Genomic DNA, 22,330 nt, shown 5'->3' on the forward strand with positions numbered 1-22,330 from the left:
TTATATTTACAGCTTTTCTTACAGAGAGATAGATTTTCTGTTCTGCAGAGAGCATCCTTTATAAAACACATTTTGTGAATTTAAACCACCAGCATTGTTTTAATGCCTGAATGAAATTTAAATCAGAGTTTAAAGTAATGGTGCAACATAATCAAATTTAATCTAGATTTACAGTAAAAGTAATCCAGGATTAAAATGACGGTTTAAATGTAACCCTGATTATTTTTAAACTCGGTTTACAGTTTGGTGCAACCTGATTAATAGATAAACCTTGATGCAATTCAAGTTTAAGCTTAATTTTTGCTGGTGCAACTCAAACTACAAGTCATATTTGGAGAAACAGAAAACAAAGGTAAAAACAGATATGGTTTCTCCCCCACCTGGCGCGAATGGGCTTTAATAGTTAGTCTGTGAATGTGTTCGTTAAGTGTAAAGACTCTGTGCTTTAGGCCTAGCGGTTCCTCCGCTTCTTCAACAGACGAGTTGAAAAAGACAGTCGAACTGCATTGAAAGGCGTTTCTGCAGTTCTGTGGTGGAGACGGCAGGTGGCAGTGCTGGTTTATCTGCGCCTCCAGTGGCCGAAGAGGTTACAGTGAAGCGGTTGAGGCTGAAGCCGACGTGTGCTTACAGGAGCGCTCTACTTTAACTAGCTGCTGGATTTACAGCGATAACGATGGTGTTGTTAGAAAACGACGCGGTAAGGTTCTTCTCAGTAATGCCACTGATGGCGTTTTAATGTTGTTTTCTTTTAATGTGTCGGATATACAGATGGAGGAACCGATTTTTGTATTTAAATCAGTGCCGTTTGCACGCGAAGCGAGGCTAAGCTAGCTAACCTAGCAGTGTGCGCCGTTACCATATCGGGCTGGACTAGCAGCTGTAGTTTGACTGCTAGGTTAGACAGATAGCTGACAAAGTGTGTATTAAGACCAGAAACATGTATATCCATTATTTGTACCATTTTTTTTTATCACTTTAAAGCCTTTTATCTAGCGTAGTTAAGGAGCATGTCATGAGAGTTCATAAGTAACGTTAAGTTAGCTGGCTAAGCTAACAGTCCCTTTTTATTCAGCGTTTCTAGTAGGTGCTGCTAAAACTTAAGGTAACTTGCGCAACAAAATTACTGTGTTTAAGCATAGTTACCTTTGTTTTGTGTTGCTAACACCGCAGAGAGGTAGTTAGCTGAAAATGACTAAATATCTGATAGCCCAAACATCTACATAATGTTAGTCTACTGCGTTTTCATTCATTCATGTAATTTACGAAATACATTAACCTATCTGTTTTTCCTCGTATTATCAGTGTTTGGTTTTTTCGGTATATGGAGCAGTGTAGTTGTTTTTTCTTCTGGCAGCTAAATCATTTCACATTTTATGGTTTAATTCCTGTTATCTACGCTATAGTTCTTCATGTAACCACCCGACCACAGCTTGTGATATGAGCACCATCTGTTAACCTGCTAGCAGTCAAGCTAGTTTGCACTACCAGTGGCGAATAAACATTGGCACTGCTTTTTTAGTGTAGAGTTAGGCTTAATCTCTGTATCAGCAATGTTGTGCCGTCGTTGGTAATGAAAACACAAACTATAATTTTAACGAAGTGCAGATGATCCTGATGACTCTGATTTTGCTCTCTTGCAGTTCCTGACGGAGCTCACCCGTCTGTTCCAGAAGTGCAGGACCAGTGGGAGTGTGGTCATCACCTTAAAGAAATGTACGTGGCCAGTAGATTAAGTGTTTGTGCACCAGCCTAGTCATCAGTGATCTACCCAACAACACTTGTGATGTTGACATGTTTATGTTTATTTGTAGATGATGGCAGGACAAAGCCAGTACCGAGGAAAGGCCATCCAGAGACTTTTGAACCAGCTGATAACAAATGTCTCATTAGAGCATCAGAGGGCAAGAGAAAAATTAGCACAGTGGTGAGTGGTGCTCTCAGTTTGATTAAGGCTTAAAGAGGAGATCTGTTGATGTTGCAAAATTTCTGCATAAACCAATCATTGAGATGTAAACTGTCATTCAGAGTACTACTCTGCAATGCATGGATTTTTGAAAATAAGTTTTGACCAAAACCTTATTTCAAAACTACATAAAAAATGTATCTGGCATCTGCCAGTGTATTTTTAACCATTTCATATGATGGGTGTCTGTGATGTAGGTTTTAGAGGCTTTAAACTCGTCAGATGTGTGGTTCTTGTCAATACTGTGACTGAGTCGCTAAGTTTCTCTAAAATGGAGCATTTCACATTAAACCACTCTGAATGACTTTTTTTTTTTTACATCTCAACCATTAAATTATGCAGAAATGTTGAAATATCTGTTCAGCTGCCCTATATATTCCTGTGCAAAATAGTGAAGCTAAATAAACTGTTAAAGATGAAAATTCTGTTGATGTAGTACAGAGATAATGCTGTTAGACGGAATACTATCATTACATGAAGATATTGAACATCGTATATACGTTAAGACATTACATAAAGAATATACATATTTAAGGCATGACTTTGGTCTTTTCAGGTCAGCACCAAAGAAGTAATAAAATTCCAGATGGTAAGTCTGTTTTTACCCTTTACTTTTAATTCTCTTTAATAATTTTATGTGTATGTAACTCTGCTGAGGATATTAGACTGTTGCATTTATCTTCTAATTTCATGTTTCAACTTACCGAAAGGGGTCAGGTTTCATGATGCTTGCCTGTGACTTATTATGGGCATTATATTGTCTCCAGTTGGGTCGGGCATGGCTTCACATGTGAGAATACAGTGATGCATGATCAGTCTGTGCTTGATAATGACATTAATAAGCTTAGGAAATAGCCACAATACAACACTTGTGATCCAGTCACTCAAAGCATGGCCACTGCTATGGCATATTTGCCCAGCTTAAACAACATGAAACCTTTTCTTTTTTTTCTTGTTGCCCTGACTTTGAAATTACTTTGCAACCCTCTCCAGACTTGAAAAGAGCACTTTTTTTCCACAAATGTACTTTTGCTTCACTGTATGTACATCACTGAGATCAGGTACTGTTGTTGGACGATTAGTTCTGAATTGCAAAGCCACTCCAGCTCTTTCCAAATGTATTGGTAGGAGTTCTGTCTTTCCAGAGAATGCAGTTCCGCTGCTCTACAGCCCAGTTCATCTGCAGCTGCTCCAAGTGTGCCATTCTACTGCCAGTACTTCTCTATGGAATTAGAAATAGTATAAGCTGTGTGTGCAATTAGAAGCCTGTTTCAGCAGATACTTATATACATAATATATAGTGTATATTTCATGGAAAAATGAAGACTCACTAGAATGAGGCTATGAGCTTGTGAACCCTCATGATAAACAAACAGATGTGGACATATGTTCAGGTAAAAGTAGTGTCAGTTATTGCAGCTGAAGGCACATGAAGTTTGTACTAAACTCTTAAGTGCATGATACAAGTGAATCTGTTAAATTGTGTCTCCTATGTTAGTCTACCAAGTTGTTATTAATTGGAGTCCTAAATGTTTTTGTGTTCATTCGGACAGGCATATTCCAATTTGTTGAGAGCACACATGGATGGCCTGAAGAAGAAAGACAAAAAGAGTAAAAGCAAGAAGACTAAAGCTACACAGTGATGGACAGTGAAAAGAGAGAGAGAGGAGCTGTTGATTCAGCCTGTCCCAGGGCGACCTTCACCTGTGCCATCCTCTACTGGACTCAAACCTTCACCCTCAAACACCTTGCCAACTGAGACCACCTCTCTCTCTTCCCAGCTCCAGTTGTGGCATGTTGTCATGAACATGCTTTTCGTCATGCCATTTATATTTGGTGCTCCACAGACGCTGAGAGAGTGAAGGAGGTCCATCTCGTTTTGAGCTGAGAAACAGTCATCTCTGTGTGAATGGTGTAAGAAGGTTGTGTACAGTGTGTCCCTCATTTGAAACCGTTCATTTGGTCAGAACAGCAGGGCTTAGCTTGGTGAGATGGTGCCGTATGATATGAGGGCTGAGTCTGTCATTGGTTATGGCTTTATCAAATTATTTTCAAACTACATTTTGATTTTAATTTTAAGAGTTTAGTGGCAAGTTATGTCCTTTCCTTATGGTAGAATTTCATCTCTGATGTACAGGTGTTACGTTCTGCATTCTTCATTTTTACAGTTTTTTGGACTAAGAAGAATATGTGTATTTGTATATTTGAAAGACGTGTTCTTTATTACCAGATTAATACAGAAGTTAAACTTTCGTTCATCGTTACTCGTGCCTTGAATGTGATGCTTCAGTTTAAATACCACAACCAGTCTATGCTAATAAATACAGTTATTGCGGTTGACATCATTCATCTATTTGTAACAGTGCAATGAGCTAGTTGTACAGCGTCTGAATGATGTTAGTTTATTTTTGGTCCCAAATTAAAATTTTGCCCAGTCCAGTACTTCACTGAGTTTTTTTTTTATTGGTCTGTAATAATTGGTTCTGTGTAATAAGGTTGAACTTGCCCTTTATCAGGCACTTTGGGAGTGATTTGTTAACCTTAATTTAGTGTTTACGAAAGAAGTCACTGAACAGACTGATCATTTTGGTGTTTCAAGAAACGATATGTGTTTGTAAAAACAATGAATTCAAAGAAATAAATACACTATGTACACAACTACGTCACGTAGAACACAATCCTGTGGAACTTGGACACAAGTCTATAGAATGAGCCGAGGCTTGGTCTAAAGTGCTGTGTTCCTCTTGTCTGGCCGCTCTTTGGTGGACACCAGCATGTGGGTGCGTTTTGTCCCCTCTTCCTCTAAGTAGCCTTGCCGCATCAGCCGGGTGATGTACTGGAACAGCGTCTGACAATAGAAGACAAAAGCATTTAGATAAGGTTTTTGGGGAACTCTTTGTCTTGGTAGGCATAGTCTAAGTTGTCACATCACATGATGTGATTATGGTTACAAAGGATCAGGTGTGGGAGAGCTTAAAATGAAGCTAGCAATGGGAATAGCCTGTCACACTGACTTAGTTCTTGTATCTATATGCTTAGTGGAAAGCTCCTGTATGTACTTACCTTCCATGCCTTCTCTAGTTCAGGAGTCCATTTTTCCTTCAGAATCGGTCTAACTGCGCAAATGAACTCTGTTCCTACATACTGGGAATAAAAAGCAAACTTTACAATTACATCTTATTAAATTTGTACCACAATATTTCAACGTGGACATGTTAATTGTTGTGTTTTCCAAATGGTCCGGTACTGCAGCATCCTCGTAGCTGCCTTCATTACTAATGAGGTCTTGGCAGAGCCAGTTCTATCTGTTCGTGATGTACCAAAAACATGTCAACCGCTAGAGGGCGCCAGAGAGAGTCCTCACTGAATAGAAGTGAATGGAGGTAAACGGCTAATTATGTTAAATATGATTCTAGTCATTCATACAGGAACTTACCATTACCTTTCCTTTTTTCTACAATAGGTTTTGGGGGCAGTAGGACACTAGCATTATGGCTACTGAGTGCTCATAGCTTGGCGAGCTTATCCGCTTATTAAAGCAGTCTTCTGGGTTAGTTAAACGCTTTATGGTGCTCCCGAGACCCCATAATGAGCAGATTCATATAGAACTTCCGTTTAAATCTGTAGTGTGTAAATGGTTCATCCTCTATACAAACGGATGCTCTCTTTTCTTAATGAGGAACAGCGTAAAACATTTCAACACTGCTATCATACTTTTGAACTCTTCTTGAACTTTCTAACATTAATGCTGCGTGTGTGTGTGTGTGTGCGCGCGCATTTAGTTTGGTAGTATGCGGTTTTGGACGAAGCCTGAACCACTTGACTATGCTAAGCAATCAGCACTCAGTGGCTGTAACGTCAGTGTCCTACTGACAAAACACGTTCGTTGTAGAACGACAGATAATGGTAACGGTTTTTATGCATTTGTTTGTAATACATTCTTCTACGTCTACTCTTCTACACAGGGGTAGTTCTCCATCACCAGAAATTCTTCGCTCTTACCCCATAATACCTCGGATGGGCGTTGTAGCGGTAATGGCTTTTGCCAAGCTCCACAGCAAGCATGTCCAGACGCTCTAACTGGTCCAGTCTGGCTACACTCTTCTCGATGAAAGACATCACTCTGCAGAATGAACACACAAAACACTGCACTAACTTACACAGCTTACACAGTAGCGTATCACACACCAGATCACTAAATCTTTACTGTTTTCACTTTGTAGTATAACAGGCATCTACACTATCACACACTGAATTACTACAATCAGAAATATTAGGAAATATAATTTAATGTAAACGTAAGAAAAACTCAGGTCTGACTGCACTTTTTAAAATGAAAATTTTAAGTACATTTTTAGTACTTTGGGGTGCTTTGGGGGTCAAAAGTTCATGACACTTATAACTAGAAAGCTTCTACCAGGCCCAGGTTTACTTAGACCCACCCTACCTCACAACACAACTGACTGGCTCAAACACAATGACAAGGGCAGAAACTAATTATTTCTTAATGAGTAATTAACAGGAATGTACATAAATTTCCACCAAAAATTCAGCCACTGGAAATTTCAGCCACCAACTTAAAGAAAAAAAAGCACAATTTGTTGATAAAAAAAAAAATCTATGTTTAAATCTAAATCGAAGACTCAATAATTGTAATAGTTAATAGTTAAATTGGGAAACACGGATTAAAAATACTGGTGTTTCTTTCTCTCTGCTACGCCAGTCAGCACAGATGTGTTCAAACAGTTTGAGCACCAGCAGATAAACAGTGAAAATCTTGGCTGTTTAATGGTTTCTACACCTAAAGCAGTTTGTGATCTCTGTTCATGTCAAATATCAAGAGAGGGTACAGTACCCCACTTCTCCACTGCATGTTTCATAGCACCTAAAATTAGGAAAAAAATCACAAATGACAGTGTAATTAAAAAATAATGGAATTTGTAAACTTTTTTTTGTTTAATGTTACAGTTTTCAGTTTTGGTCTTCAGCCCAGCGTGTTCTGAATTACAGTATTGGTTTTGGCCAAGAATTTTCATTTTAATGCGTCACTATTAATTGGAATGATAAAATGATTATCTTAATTCAAGTGTTATAGTGCATACCTGTGTGTGTGTGTATGTGTGTGTGTGTATGTGTGTGTGTGTGTGTGTGTGTGTGAGAGAGAGAGAAAACAATTTTATTCTTTATTTCTATCAATATTCTTTTAAAAATAAATGCATTCAAAAGCATTAATTTATATTTCTCAACACAAAATTGTAGTTGTCTTGGAAGCAAGTATTTTGATTAAAATGTCTAGGTTTATGACCACAATCATTCACGTCCAAACAGAATGGTAACCTATATTCAGTTTTATGCAAAGCATGAACAATAAATTACATATTATGTTGTTTTTCTGAGAGAAAATAAGTGAACACATCCTGTATAGAGATCACACAAATATGGCATTTGTAGTGTGTAATTACTATTTATTGAGTTTAATATACTGAAAAAATAAAACATGCAGTATAAAATGTGTCAACTTTTGCACAGGTCACATTTTATGTCTGCCAGTAAGTTCAATTCAGCAAACAAACAGTAATTATGCATTTCAATGTGCAGTTCTCTGTAAAGGAATTGGAAAATCACCAAAACATAATTTGACCGGGGGACCAAACTTTTGCTTAGAACTGTATATTGCAGAAATATTTGCAACTTACACTTCACAGTTTGTGCGGGTGTGTATGTGTAATCACAGAGCGAATCAGTGTTTCCCTCGTCATTTTTTTTCATATGCACTACAGTATATTAGTTGACCCTGACCTCCCCATTACTGTCACTCAGTATACAGAGGTGATATTGGCGGCACTCACTCTCAGTCGCGTTTGCGCATGCGCTCATGTCTCTGAGCAGGGCTGAAGGGCCACTTGGCCTTTGGAGCTGGAGGGAAAGTGACAGTACTGAGTGTTGGGGGCATTCGGCAACAGCAGAGACACAGCCTGAGCTGAGCTGTTATGGGTCTCTTCACAGGGAGAAGCACAAAGAGGCTGGACACAACAAAAGTGGCAAATGCACTGTACAGAGAGCTACATGAGCTGAGAGCCGTGTTTACCTCATTATGAAAGCTCTCATTTGCATTAGTAGCCATTTTTCGGAAGGGCAATTTTCAGTTATATGCCAGTGGGTTACTGTAATTCATCAAAAAAAAAGCGCTTTCAAAGAATTTACTTGTTATAAAGAGCTGATACTTCCATTTTGGAGTAAACTTCTGTTCTCTCCACATGTGAAGTACTTGCAGAGAAATGGAAGCTCGCTGCTTATTTGCCACTTACAAATCATTTAAACTGACACACACCACATTGAGTGCAAGACTGACAGGATTGTAATGAAAGTCTAATGACAGGCTCTTGCTACCTACTATTGAGAGCCATTTGCTTTCCCCTATGGGCCTCTGTGAAGTATTTCAGCACACTAGCGTGCACATGTAGGCCATTAGAAGTCATTTCTGTGACAGTAATCTCCAATACAATTACGAGGTTCGTGTTATTTCCGAACTATAGGGAAACTGCATTTAATTTAAGGAATCGATTAGCATTTTATGACATTGTAAGCTATTAGGTTTGCTGTGCTGGGATTAGCCAGACAGCCATGTTTTAGTTTGCACGTTACAGATCTATACAATATACACGGACCGGCCTCTTCATTAAAACCACCCCCTTGTATCTATATTTATTGTCCATTTTATCAGCTCCACAAGTGCACTTTGTAGTTCTACAATCACAGACTGTTGTCCATCTGTTTTTCTGCATACTTTGTTGGACCCTTTTACCCTGTTCTTCAATGGTCAGGATTCCAAAAATATCTAGCCAACAGCATCCTATGGGCAGCATCCTGTGGGCAGTGTCCTGCGATCACTGGTGAAGGACTAGAAGATGACCAACACAAACTGTGCAGCAACAGATGAGCTTTCATCTCTGATTTTATATCTATAAGCTGGACCAACAAGGTAGGAATGTCTAATAGAGTGGACAGTGAATGGACACAGTGTTTAAAAACTCCAGCAGCACTGCTGTGTCTGATCTACTCATACCAGCACAACACACGCTAACACGCCACCACCACGTCAGTGTCACCGCAGTGCTGAGAATGATCAACCACCCAAATAACCACCTGTGGTGGTCCTGTGGGGGTCCAGACCATTGAAGAACAGTGTGAAAGGGGGCAAACAAAGTATGCAGAGAAACAGATGGACTACAGTCTGTAACTGTAGAACTACAAAGTGCCCTTATTTGGTAAGTGGAACTGATAAAATGGTCAATGAGTGTAGAAACTGTGGCCGGTCAGTAGACAGTGCCTATAAACAGTTTTCATCCCTTGGACATTTTCAAGTTTTGTCATCGCAGAACATTGAATCACAGTGGATTTAATTTTTCTTTTTTACACTACAACAGAAAAACTCATGTTAAAGTGAAATCAGATTTTGCAAATTGATTCAAATTAATTACAACTACGAAACACAAAGTACCTGATTGCATAAGTACTTTAACCTGTGTGTAGTCAAGGGTTCCAAGTGACTGTAGTATAAATACACCTGTATCTGGATGGTCTGACTTCTGGAGAGTCAGTATCATGACATAACCTACACCACAAACAGAAAAGAACACGGCAAGCAACTCTGTGACTAGGTGAATGAAAAGCACAAGTCAGGGGACACAAGAACTTCACTGAATATCTCTTTGGAGGAGAGTTAAATTAACAGTGATGAAAACAAAGCCACTGTTAAATAAAACTCACATGACCTCTCGGCTACAGTTTGCCAGAAGGCACATGAAAGACTCTGAAGTCAGCTGGAAGAAAGAAATTTAGCTTTCTGGTTATCAGACTAAATGCTACGTTTACCATGTAAGCCAAACACTTTGCATAGTAAACACACCACCCCCATCATGAAGCATGGTGGTGGAAGTATCACACTGTGGGGATGATTCTCTGTAGCAGGTCCTAGAATCCTGTGTAGAATTAATGCAGCAAAATACAGGGAAATTCTTGAGGAAAAAATGCGGGTCAGCAAGAAACCTGAGCCTTAGGAGAAGATTTGTCTCCAGCATGACAATTACCCCAAAACCTACAGTCCAAGCTCCACAGGAATGGCTGAATAACAACAGTGTTAATGTCCTGCAGTTAGAGATCTCAATCTAACAGAGAATTCGTGGCTGGACTTGAAAAAGACACTTCACTCACAATCCCCATGCAATTTTGAACAGTTTTGCAAAGAGGAACAAGGGCAATTGCAGTGTCCAAATGTGCAAAGCTGATAGGTACCTATCTAAACAGACTCAAAGCTGCCACAGATGCATCTAATAAAAACTGACTTAACACAGGGGTGAATACTTACGCAATCAGATTCGATGTGTTATGTTTGTAAATTTAAATTGCTTTGCAGAGATCTGTTTTTACTTTAATTCAATGGTCTATGATAATAAAACACAGTCCTTATCTCTCTCTCTTTCTCTCTCTCTCTCTCTATGTATGTATATATATATATATATATATATATATATATATATATATATATGGTTATCAAAGTTATCTGCCTCAGATTTAACTGCTGCCATGTTTAAAATATTAAGTGTACTACTGCACATATATATATACATATACATATACATACAGAGGTGTGTATATATATATTTATATATATATATACATATATATATATATATATATATATATATATATATATACACACACACACACCTCTGTATGTATATGTATATGTATATGTATATATATATATATATATATATATATATATATATATATATATGTGCAGTAGTACATATAGTATATATACACAATACTGTATATCTATAGAAATATTATACAAAATGTAACAATGTAAACACAATAATTTCTCCAGGACTATAATACTGCCTCATGCATTTTTTGGTCATATTTATATATCAGAAACAAGGCACATACATGAACAGAGTTTGTGTTAGTGTTAATCAACAGGCAAATGTGGTACTCTGTGTTAAGTGTGTTAAATGTATTAAATGAATTTATCTAATAACAAGTGTTGAATTAATTCTTACTCTAAATTATTTCTGTTGAACTTAATTCTGTTTCATTTAAAGAGATTTAATTCAGTGCTAGACACTTTTCTGGCTGCATGTCTACTTATATAACAAAACAGTCCACCCACAAACTGGCACCATTTATGGTTTGCAGGTTTTCTGTGACACTTGATGGATTAATTATTTGTTGCCTTAAAGTGATGATTCTATGAAAAATCTAATGGCATAACATTACAAATAATATTAAATGCTACTTTTAGGCTAAAATGCCCCTTTAAATAATAGAGTGAGAATTAAACTTCACTGCTGGAGCAGGGAAATACTGTGTGTGCAATGCTGCAGGACCAGACATGAGTACTAAGAGTACACTTAGGCAGATGGACTAGGAACTGATGAAGGGGGGGTCACAGATCTCTCAGAGAATTTCTCTCAGGAGAGCAGTACTGACCGCAAGCCGTGGGCACGCAGCTCCTTGCTGGTCCTTAACCTCTCCAGGTCCTCCACGTCACGGAACAGGAAGAAGACATCTTTGCACTCTGGATGAGTCTCGAACAACCTGTTGCCAAGACAACACACATTTTTTTTGCTTGGCTTCCAGGAACAGAAATAAGAAATAATACATGAAGCTGAACTGCACCTCTGTGACCCCCACACTCATGTGATATTCGTCCGTATAGCTGTGCTTCGAATGTATTTTAGCTTCTTTACTTCCTCTTTATACAGTACCTTAATGTTACAGCCTATGTAACTACTAAGCATTCACTTACAACTACTTATTAGGCTCTGTTTATTTATGTATTCATCACTTTTATTTGCACTTGAAGACCCAACTGTGATCAAGGCCTCATTTACATTGGAGCCCCGCAGCATCAACATCAGCAATAACGGCATCTTACACACACAGGACCCTCAATAATAATGACTTTAAATGAGATGTAGGCCCCAAGGTCCAAAGCCTTATTGTGCTTTTCATTTGACTACAGAGAAACACTCAGCATAGAAGGAAAAAGAGAATTATCAAGTCGCAGCAGGGCTTTTCACCAAGACTGAGACATGAACAAGCCATCAAACCACTGGTATGTTTAAGAAGTATATTTCTATAGAAATGTTTTGAGTACATAATACATCGTTTGTACTTCAGTATTATAGTGGACAGGCAGTTTGAATGGGACAATTCTAGTTCCAATTATGAAACACGACTACAAAAATACACACTAAGCACACATTCCCAACCATCATAATGAAAGAATAATTACACAGACTATTTTCTCTGTTATCAAATGAAAAACAAGCTCTATATAGATGTCACAAATTGATTTTGGCACTTTAAATGTATAAACATTGACCAAAGCTGATCCTGGGCAATCCATACAGTGGTCAAACACCTCAAGTATGTGTTTAAAAGAGTTGTGATGATTTTCCTCAGGGGCACTTACTACGTCATTGACAACTAGTGATACATCGGTAATAGAACTATGACCCATGCTAACACAGACAGAGGATTATTTACGAGATGATATTTTCCGAACCTACATAGGTATTTAGCCTGGATTTAAAATATTTAAAAGAAAGCTTTGGTTTGCATTATTCAGATCTCAAGCCACAGTTTCCAGAATGTAGTGCTGCTTGACTTCTGAATTGAACTGATACGATTTTTAATACAAAAACAATCAAGGCATCAAATTCATCTGAAATACTAAAGTCCAGATTTCAATGGCAAGTCGCCATGCCTGAACAAATTGGACTTGTGTTGGCCTGTGCTACTACATTGTGATCTCATTTATGTGATGTCCAAAGGCACCTTCTAGCTCTCATTCATTACACAGGTCTGCACGATTTCTGTGGTCTACAAGGACCAAAAAAGGAATTTTCTCTCAAACAGTCTTCTCACAACAGTAGAAATATTTCCATATAAAAATTTCCACAAACTCACAGAATCGCCTAGAGTAGAAAACTAAAAAAAGAAGTAGAAAAAAAAGAGACAATACAGACAGCAGCCTTTCAAAGCCAAAAGAGACAATTGTCTTTCAATTTGTTGTATTCTGTATTTTCTATATATTTTCTGCATCCTGCGGCTGTCAAATTAGCCTATGCTAGTGCAAAGAGATATGGGCTTTCCACCTTTTTTCATCAGTTGTGAGAAAACCTGATACGATAGCAATTAACGGAAAACAATTCTGAAATCTGTACAGCAGAATTATGAAAAATCACATTACAAAATCTTCATTAAGCACTCTCCTTTTGTTGATGTGTTATTAGCAATGCTAGCCATGCTAGCACTTCTGTGTTCTAGGTGATTGACAACAGATGTTAGAAGGAACTTTTCACAAATTGAGTTACTGAAATGGATATTAGTGTATAATGTAACACACAGGGACCAGGTCATTTCTTTTGTGCAGGTAAATAACCGGATTAAGTCACCATACTAAACATAACCACATAAAATAAAGACAACAACCACATAATTTCAGCAGTGTACACAGTTTCTGATCAACGTCTCAGATGGTCTTGAAAATTAAGCAAACTGTATTAGTGGAGTTCTTGTTTTTTAATCTCTCTCTCCATCCCTCTTAAATTGGGCTGTTCTGCTGGGTTATGCCCCCAGCTAAATTTAAAGCAGTGAATTAAGCAGACTACAGAGAACAGCAAAGAAAGAAGCATGGAGGTTTCTGCACTTTCCTCTCCCTCTTGTTTTCTTTCCCAGCTCATCTTCTCTTTCTCTCTTGCTTTATCTGTCTGCAGGTCTCCGCTCGCTTGCTTCCCCGTGGAGCCTTAATGACCTTCCTTGGTCTTTCAGACAGGTGTGTGTAAGCCACAGCAGGGCAGTGTCAGATGAAACCTGGAATAGGCTCTTTCCTCGGAGAGAGAAAGGCAGCCAGCTGACATCTCGCAAGCTGCCTTCTAATTGCCATGGTTAGAATCAACTGGATGGAGTTAATGAAAGATTTCTGTGCACTTCGATTGCAGTGATGAAGTCCAGATTCTTCCAGAGGTAAGCATTATTCATCTCTGTGTCGGAGTATCATCATATGAGAAGCTCAGTGCCCCGGGGGTGACTCTCATAATAAAATTATGGTGTCATCCAGTCTGCCCCAGGAGCCTGTATGTTACAGCACCACAATAAATCACTTTAACCTATTCTGGCCTTATTGTCGCTTGTGTTAATCAAGAGGTAATTTGTTTAAAGCTTTCGTAAAAAAACACATTCATGAAACATCCACAAGCCACATTCTTGACACACAATGTGAATTTGTAAGTCTGGAGAGCCTGTCTTTAAGGAATCTTTACATAATGTAAATGTACTATACAATTTATGAGTTACTGGAGGTTCTTTAAACTTCATACCCACACATCTCATTTACAAAAATGGTTCTTCAAACAATCATCCATGCTAAGGTTATTTAGGGAACCAAAAGTGGTTATTCTCTGGCTGTGGTCACCAACCCTCTTCCTGGAGATCAGCTTTAAACATCTGGGTAATGGCCACCAAGGTACACTATGCAAAAATATCTAACATGACTACTTGTTGATGGTAAGTCCATCTTGTGTTTTCATACATCATTTAATAACTGAACTGTACACATATATTTTGAAACTGTGTTCCTATAGAAGTCATTCAGATGTCATATATTAGAACTTGCATTTTCATAATTCAAAGCCAGCATTTTGTATCTGCCTAGGTTGATTCATCAGAGCAGGATCAGCTTTTCACAAAAAAGCATCCAAGCATGAATGTGTTAGCACATCTCTCCATTTGCACCCTCTAATCACATATCTCCATTAAAGAGACACCCTGTTCGACACACAAAACTCACTCTTTACGCTTTGTCATAAAAATCTGCTATTTTTCAAATGACGTGTGACTCAGCTTTATATACCATGCCTCTAAAGTCCTTCTGCAACACAGAGTGAGTGGCAGCCGTCACAATATATTTACCTGCCTCTAAACAGATGTGTGAAGCTTGTGTACTCACTTTGTGTTCAGTGGTGAATGGAATTAACTGCTCAGGATTGGTGCCAAAAAGACTCTTCTAGCAGCACAGCGGTTAGGCATGCTGCTATTTTTAACAGAATACCACTGTTCAAAAATCAGAAGAAACAGATCTGTGGAACAACGAGGAGACACATTTCATTGTATTTTAGCACAAGTAGAGCTATCACAATTATTCTTCATAATATATTTACGTCACAACAAACAAAATGTGAACTATATTTTCATGAGTTGGACTGAGCCAAATATGTCTACATATAGGATTAAATAGTAAAAGAAAGCACAAAACTTTTTACAAATCATGTGATGGGAGCTAACAAAGAAAACAACAAATCAGTTTCTGACAGATGCAATAACACGTTTAGAGGGAAGCGCTGAGTAGCACTTTGTATCTGAGATTGAGTGTCTGTAGCCAATTGAAAGTTCTCCTCGCTTGCAGGTGAAGCCCAGAGAAAATTCACCCTTCCAGGTGAGGAGGAAGGGTCCCACTTTATATTAAGTGTCTCTAATAACTGTGTAGTTACATGTGAACAACATATGCAACAACACTGTAACTACTAATGATTTAGTCACTGTTACAGATGTAATTACACAAGTGTATCTTAATAAATGACAGCTTGATATAACAGCCCATTCTATCTCATGTAATTACATAAGTGTAATAACAAATGTAATTACATTTGTAATCAGACAAAACTAAATAAGGCAAAACTGAAGTTGATATACATGTGTAATTACATAGGCTGTACTTCTGTAATCCATCTGTAACACTGACTAAATCATCCGTAGTTACAGTGTTGTTGCATATGTTATTCATATGTAACTACACCATTATTAGAGACACTTAATATAAAGTGGGACCGGATGAAGACACCAAGAGCTATTACATGACCAATAAGTGCACCAGAATATAAACCAGAATTGTATGTTAACATGAGGATTGTTATTTAAAGAATTTGCTAATAAGGTGATGTTAGTTAGCCATGTCTCTAATGCTAACATTATTAGCATGTAGCAGTCCATTTGAATGTTGTCACCATGATCATTCCGGTCATTTCTCAAGCAGGTGGAAAACAGACTAGAACTCCAACCTTAAGTTCCGTTAGTTGGGTCAGTTCTTGTTTTAGAATGTACAGTGGAAAAGCACCCTTATCGGTCATCAGTAATGGAGATCTGGGCATCTGTGTATCATCAAAAATATTGTCTTGTCAGGTTGTATCGATTTTCCTCACATCTCTACTGGTTTCTGTTTACCATTGTCTCCATGCTACAATACAGACACAAGATTGTCTAGCAGAGAGAATCTCTGTGCTAGTAATTATTCTAGCTTTGATTTTTCACATTATTCCAAAGACCCTCCAGCCAATAGTTGGGACAGAAAGCCATTTTCTCCCAGTGTTAGCCATAGCCAGTTTCCATTGTTACAGCTCTCTCTCCAATCTGGCTGGGAGACAGCTGCAGATGCTTTTTTTACCCTCCACTGTGTGTGAAGCCTCCCGTCTTGCATCTTTTCAAACTACCCATCACGCACTCCATCACTGAGCAGCTTGCCACACTCTGAGGAGAACAGAGATTGCATGCAGATGGACTAATACACACCCTATGATGCACAGGAAAGAGAGGAACTTTGCCATATTTCACACCCAATCACACACACAGACGAGTGTATTCTTGTGGTGTCCTAGCACACCACAACCCCCGAGTGGTCAAGTTCACCCTTGCACAACCTCCTGTTTTTAAAGCAGCAACACTACAGCAGAGCAGAAACAACAGTATTCTCACATCATTTTCACATAATCAATGAAGAGTATTTTTCCAATATTTGATGTATTTTTACATAATTCCTAAATGAATGTCATAGACAAACAGGCAATTAACATATTAACACTCTAATAATTCTCAGCGTTTTACATCAATGCTTGAAATAATACCTGCCTTAGCCAACTGTCTCTTATATAGGTACACATATGATAAAGGTGACAAATTAAAAACACTGAAAATTGTCTTAATAAGGTGGAAGGAAATCTAGGGAGATCAAATACCATTCTTCCAGAAGAGATTTCCTCAACTGGTGTTTTGACGATGACGACACTTCTTAGTCATTTAGTTTTTATGAATTTTGACCTTTTTGTTTAGCATTATATAAGAGGCAGTCATCATCTTCAGCATGAGGTAAATTATTTTCTGCTCAGTGGATGATGCAAATGTTGGCTTGTCGAGGAAACATTGAGAACATAGAAATATCTTTTTTTTAACTTCGGCTATCATGGTAAGCACAGCCACACTCCTTCAGACTTCTCTGTTGTGTATGTTGCGTGTTAAAGCACTCATGTTTCATAGTTATGTAAAATAATATACAGACCTCTCATTGGCCATTTGAGCTAATAAATGCACCTAATACAAGGTTGCTAGATTAACAGCTGAGATATAACTGTAGTACCGTGAAATCAATGTTTGTACTGTAGCAACTTTCAACATTACAGTTCTACATGAGAAAAGTTGATGCTCCAAGGATCTTGCATCAGCTTTTGACAGCAACTATTTTCGTTCCAGTGGATTACTGGATTATTTTGTTGATATTTGAAGTGAAAAGAAGTAAACACACCTCTACTGCAAACTATTTTAAAGAATAAAAATTTTCTGCACATTTTACTGCACAGCTCATTTATATTTGATTAACATAAAAAATAGAAAAAATAAAATATTAATTGTGGCATGTGCAAAAGTAAGGATGCCATTCCGGTTGTCTCAGAACTTAATTAACTTGTTGGGCCTTAACTGTCTCAGGACAGGTTAGGCAGCTGAAGAATTGTCATTGGGAATTGTCATCTGATGATGAGCATAATGAATTCTCTGACTCTTCAACCCTTGTGCTAACCATTATGCACCATGGGCTCATCTGAGCAGCTGGCTGAGAGATCTTAAAATGAAGCTAATCTATGCATCCAATGCTATAAAAATATATAAAAATGCTCCCTGCTCGCAATTTCCACTGTCCACAATGGTATTAAGAAATGGCAGTTAAGGAGAACTGTTTAAGTCAAGGCAAGACCTGGAAAACCAAGAAACTCTCAGATAGAATTGCTTGGATGCTGATCAGAAAGGCAAAGCAGAACCCCAGAAAGGAATGACCTGCAGGAAGGTTTACCTGATGCAGGAGTGGTGTGCAGCATTGCTTGCACAAGCATGATTGTTGTGTAGCAGCCAGCGGCACAGCACACAATGCACAGGTAGATGGAAGAATTAATTTCACTAAATATCATCAAATTCTGGAAGCAAATGTGAGTGAGTCAGGAAACTGAAAAGAGGTTAGTTTCTACAACAGGACAATGATCCAAAACATACCTCAAAATCACCACCATGAACTACCAGAAGAAACGCAAGCTGAAGCTTTTAGAATGGTCCTTACAGACCCTGACTTGAGCTGTGATTAGATCAGTTATGATTACAACTGTACCAGTATAGACAATCAAGGATTTTTTTTTTCATGATATACGTTTGGAATGGCCTTTGCATATACAAGAAATGCCAATGCTGTTATGATTAAAGCCATGTTTATTATAGAAATAAGATGTGTGTTGCATTAATTTTAAATGGATATAACAAAATTATTTTTGAAATCTTGTTATGTCCAAAATTGAATTAATAGCATTTTGGAATAAAACTTCATTTATTGTAATTATTCACTTTTGCGCAGTTGCACACTTTTGCTTGTCTGCTGTTGTTTTGCGTTAAATCTAACAGTGCAGTCCTAGGGGAACACTATTTAATTTCTCATTCAACACCTGGCTATGATGACAGGAATGACAATTAGGTTTGACATGACAGTCTGGGGAGAGGGGACACATGTTAAATGGGTTTTTCTATAATGCTACAACCAAGGATTTGGAAAAACACATTTGTTTAATTCAAAATTTATTGTATATTCTACCCATTCACTCTCAAAGAAGGTGCTTCTTCAGATGACTTTTTTAGAAATACAGTCATGCCTTCTTATTATAAGCCAAAACAGAAAGAAGGATCCATTGTTTATATCTGTTGTTTACAAATAAGCCCGAATTGAAGCATCCTTTTTGAAGCTTTTATAGGTGGTTCTTGCTGTGATGGCTGGTAATTGGCTTTGGAGTTCTATCAATGAATTTAAAAAGGACATTCTGCCCTCAGGCCACTCTCTTTAATATAGAAACCTAATTTGTTCTGAAATTGTGGCATTAAAGCATGCATGAGATGTAAAGGAGCCTTAAGGATCAGAGAAACTGAACAGTGGGGTTTTAGGCTTCAGACTTGGTTACTCTGCATTTAAAACACAGAGAGAAGTTTGAATAAGGGTGAATTTTATATAAGTGACCAAATGGGTCAGGTATCATGGGACTAATGTGAATCATTCCATGCCTCCGTGTGAGCTGGACTCTTACAGTAGACTAAAAATACTGTCCTCCAGGTTACAGAATATGCATAAGGCTGATGGCGGAGGGCTTGTTGTAGTGTGGTGGTAATGGGGTGCCCTCAGCAGTGCAAGCGTTCCAGTGTGTCCAGGCCGACACTCTACGGTCAGTCTTTCCAGCTGTCTGGATCTCCTCCAGGGACATATTCACACTGATAGGGCTAAAAGCTGTCTGCCCGCTGCTTACACACACACACACTCACAGCCCTGCGTTTGACTACATTATCACTCTACATGAAGCAATGCTGACATTATTCTGTGTCTTTCTCACTGCTGTGAATGGTGAGACTGGTTGCAAAGGAGACAGGACAGAAATAGGACCATAATGAAGAGATGCACTGTGAAATTACTAGTGCTGAGCATACTCCACTGTACAGTAACCACATAGGTATATACTGAAATATGTAGAAATGTATTTATTTGTTTAGTTATTTAGTTATTTTTTTGTGGCTGAACAAAAGCTCTGTTGCAATCCCTTAAAGAAACCAAAGCTGAGATCAATGTGAATAAGAAGAAATACTTATTCAGTATGGCAGATTACACACTCTTATAACCTCTATATACAAAGGGAAAGAGTAAAAGAGGACAGTAAGCAAGAATGAGCTCCTTAAACAGTCTATAAACATTGCTGTCAAGAAGCCGTTACTGAGAAGAGAGATGTGTAGCTGTTAAGAAGCCGTTACTGAGAAAAGGAAGAACATTTGCAAATCAAACAACAAAGCTGTTGGTGGTCTCAGAACAATGGACTGACCACCCCAGAGTCCAGACGTCAACATCAGAAATGTGTCTGAAATTGCTTGAATTGCAGGAGCAGATAATGCAACCAACTTCTAAGACTGAACTTTACAGGTGTGGTAAAAGCAAGTCTCCTGAAAAAGAATGGCTGTAATAAAGGCAAAGGTTTGGATACACTAAATACTGAAAATGCTTATTATATTTTATAGTTGAGGCGTCTGTGTACTTTTCTGTTAATTGTGCATGTATTTAATATATATTCTTGACACTGAAAAATGAGTAGTTTCTACTTAATGGACTTTTGACTGGAAATTAAGGGTCTCTGACTTTTCCACAATACTGTATCTGATAGTTTACAACCCTTCTGTTATCAAATTACCATCAAATATACTAGAGATATCATGATACTAAGCTTGGACGATGTAAATTTAGACAAATGATTATTGCGATATTCATTATTATCAATTATAAGCACAAGGCTACATGATGCTTTTTCCTTTGCAATACCAATATTGAAACATCTAGTATTGACTGATATAATGATATAAATAATATTCGTCCTGTTAAAAATCTACTAAAATTATAAAATATATTTTTTTTATATAATACTCAAACTAGTCAAATTGTTGTTTACTGATTTTATGTGTCTTACTTTGATTTTTGCTGATAGTACATGTGCTAAAAATGTTTTTCTCTGAAAGAAATATCTTTTTGTTAAAATTTTTATAAAGTAAGAGGGTTAAATATTATAAAGATGGTTCTTCAGGGTTTCTTTAGTTAAGGAATTAGGTTTATTTAGAAACATGAGCTCTATCTAGAACCACTTCACGCTTAAATGGCTCTCTGCATGGTGAAATGGTTCTTCAGATTGATGGAGAATGTGTTGTATATGGTTCTATTTATAGGACCTTTTGGAAATGGTTGTTGAAGCACCAAAAAAGGTTCTTCTGTTGTTACAAACGTGACATCATTCTATTTAGAACTAATTGTTCTAAACAGAACCATTCCATTTACTAAAATAACCCTTGAGGAACCATCCTTTTAAATAGTGTACATTATAATGGAACATCCACAAGCAATGTGAACAGCACACACTGTCTGCACGGACAGCCAAACAACCTGATAAAGTGACTGTGAGGTTAAAGGGCTGCAGCCCAGCTGTTTGTCAAAACCAAGAGCAGCCCTCAGAGCACAGTGTATCTCAGGCCATACACAAAACAAAGGATTAAACATGGTTTGGACAACAAGCAACGTCCTTCTGCGGGTAATGAGAGGATCAGAAGAGGAAAGTAATGTCAGGAGAATGTGTGAAGCAAAAAAAATTACATTATTAAAGATATTCAGGGGCCCTGTGGATTACAACGTTTATTAAACCACCAACGGATCTGTTGCTGCTGCATGAGAAGATGAAGCCCTTCAAGGAATCAACTTTACCAAGAAAAACGTTCTCGCACACAGAAATAGTGCTCGGATTTAACGAAATGAATGGAAATTGTTCCCTTTTCCTCTAAATACGAAGTGCTTTGATGCATCCTAATGCTCTCATGAACAGAGATTAGATGCAGCACTGAAGAGTTCAGTAATTATCTCCCAAGATTAAAATGCAGACCGTCATTTACTCTCGAGCTAGAAAGAAACACAAACACCAGAGAAGGCAGTAAGGGACCATATTAAGGTTTTATCCAGAATTATGCTGTTGTCTGTCTCTTGTGTAGAGGTTAGTAAAGCTCTGACTTCCTTTCAGTAACGAGTTCATACAGAATCTTCTCACCTGACAAACATGATGATCCCAACTTTAGCGATGTCCTCCTGAATAACTTTCCACGACTCCTTGATCATGCTGATCTGCTCCTCGGTGAGGTGCTCCTCTTCTCCCCGGCTTTCTGTCACCTGCCTGGGAGCCAAACCCAGACCTGATATAGCGCAGCCCATCCTGAACGACAGACAGCGCGGCTACAGCGGCTGTTCAGCGGCAACACGGCGCGCACGGTGAGCTGGACGGTTAGGCGGCGACTCACTCCGTGTCACTGAGACTAAACTGGACTGGAGCTCTCACTCTCCATGACAGGACACGGACACACACACACACACACACACACACTGTCTCAGACTTCACACTTCAGATCGTGTAACCTGGAGCACGAGGA

At 38.2% G+C, this 22,330-nt stretch overlaps 2 protein-coding genes across 2 annotated transcripts; one reads left to right on the top strand and one right to left on the bottom strand.

Annotated features, from left to right (window-relative positions):
* Positions 1–585: 585 nt before the first annotated feature.
* srp14 (signal recognition particle 14) lies at positions 586–4,264 on the top strand. Its single transcript, XM_036593938.1, has 5 exons — positions 586–697; positions 1,641–1,713; positions 1,812–1,924; positions 2,520–2,552; positions 3,517–4,264. Exons 1-5 carry the CDS (start codon positions 674–676, stop codon positions 3,604–3,606), a joined length of 333 nt encoding a protein of 110 aa, XP_036449831.1. The 5' UTR covers positions 586–673; the 3' UTR covers positions 3,607–4,264.
* Positions 4,262–22,265, bottom strand: xgb (x globin). Its single transcript, XM_036593937.1, has 5 exons — positions 21,955–22,265; positions 11,462–11,569; positions 5,966–6,086; positions 5,027–5,107; positions 4,262–4,811 (listed from the first exon to the last, which is right to left on the bottom strand). Exons 1-5 carry the CDS (start codon positions 22,113–22,115, stop codon positions 4,689–4,691), a joined length of 594 nt encoding a protein of 197 aa, XP_036449830.1. The 5' UTR covers positions 22,116–22,265; the 3' UTR covers positions 4,262–4,688.
* Positions 22,266–22,330: the final 65 nt, after the last annotated feature.

Source organism: Colossoma macropomum, unplaced genomic scaffold (genome assembly GCF_904425465.1).
Source record: "Colossoma macropomum unplaced genomic scaffold, Colossoma_macropomum, whole genome shotgun sequence".
NCBI classification, from domain to species: domain Eukaryota; kingdom Metazoa; phylum Chordata; class Actinopteri; order Characiformes; family Serrasalmidae; genus Colossoma; species Colossoma macropomum.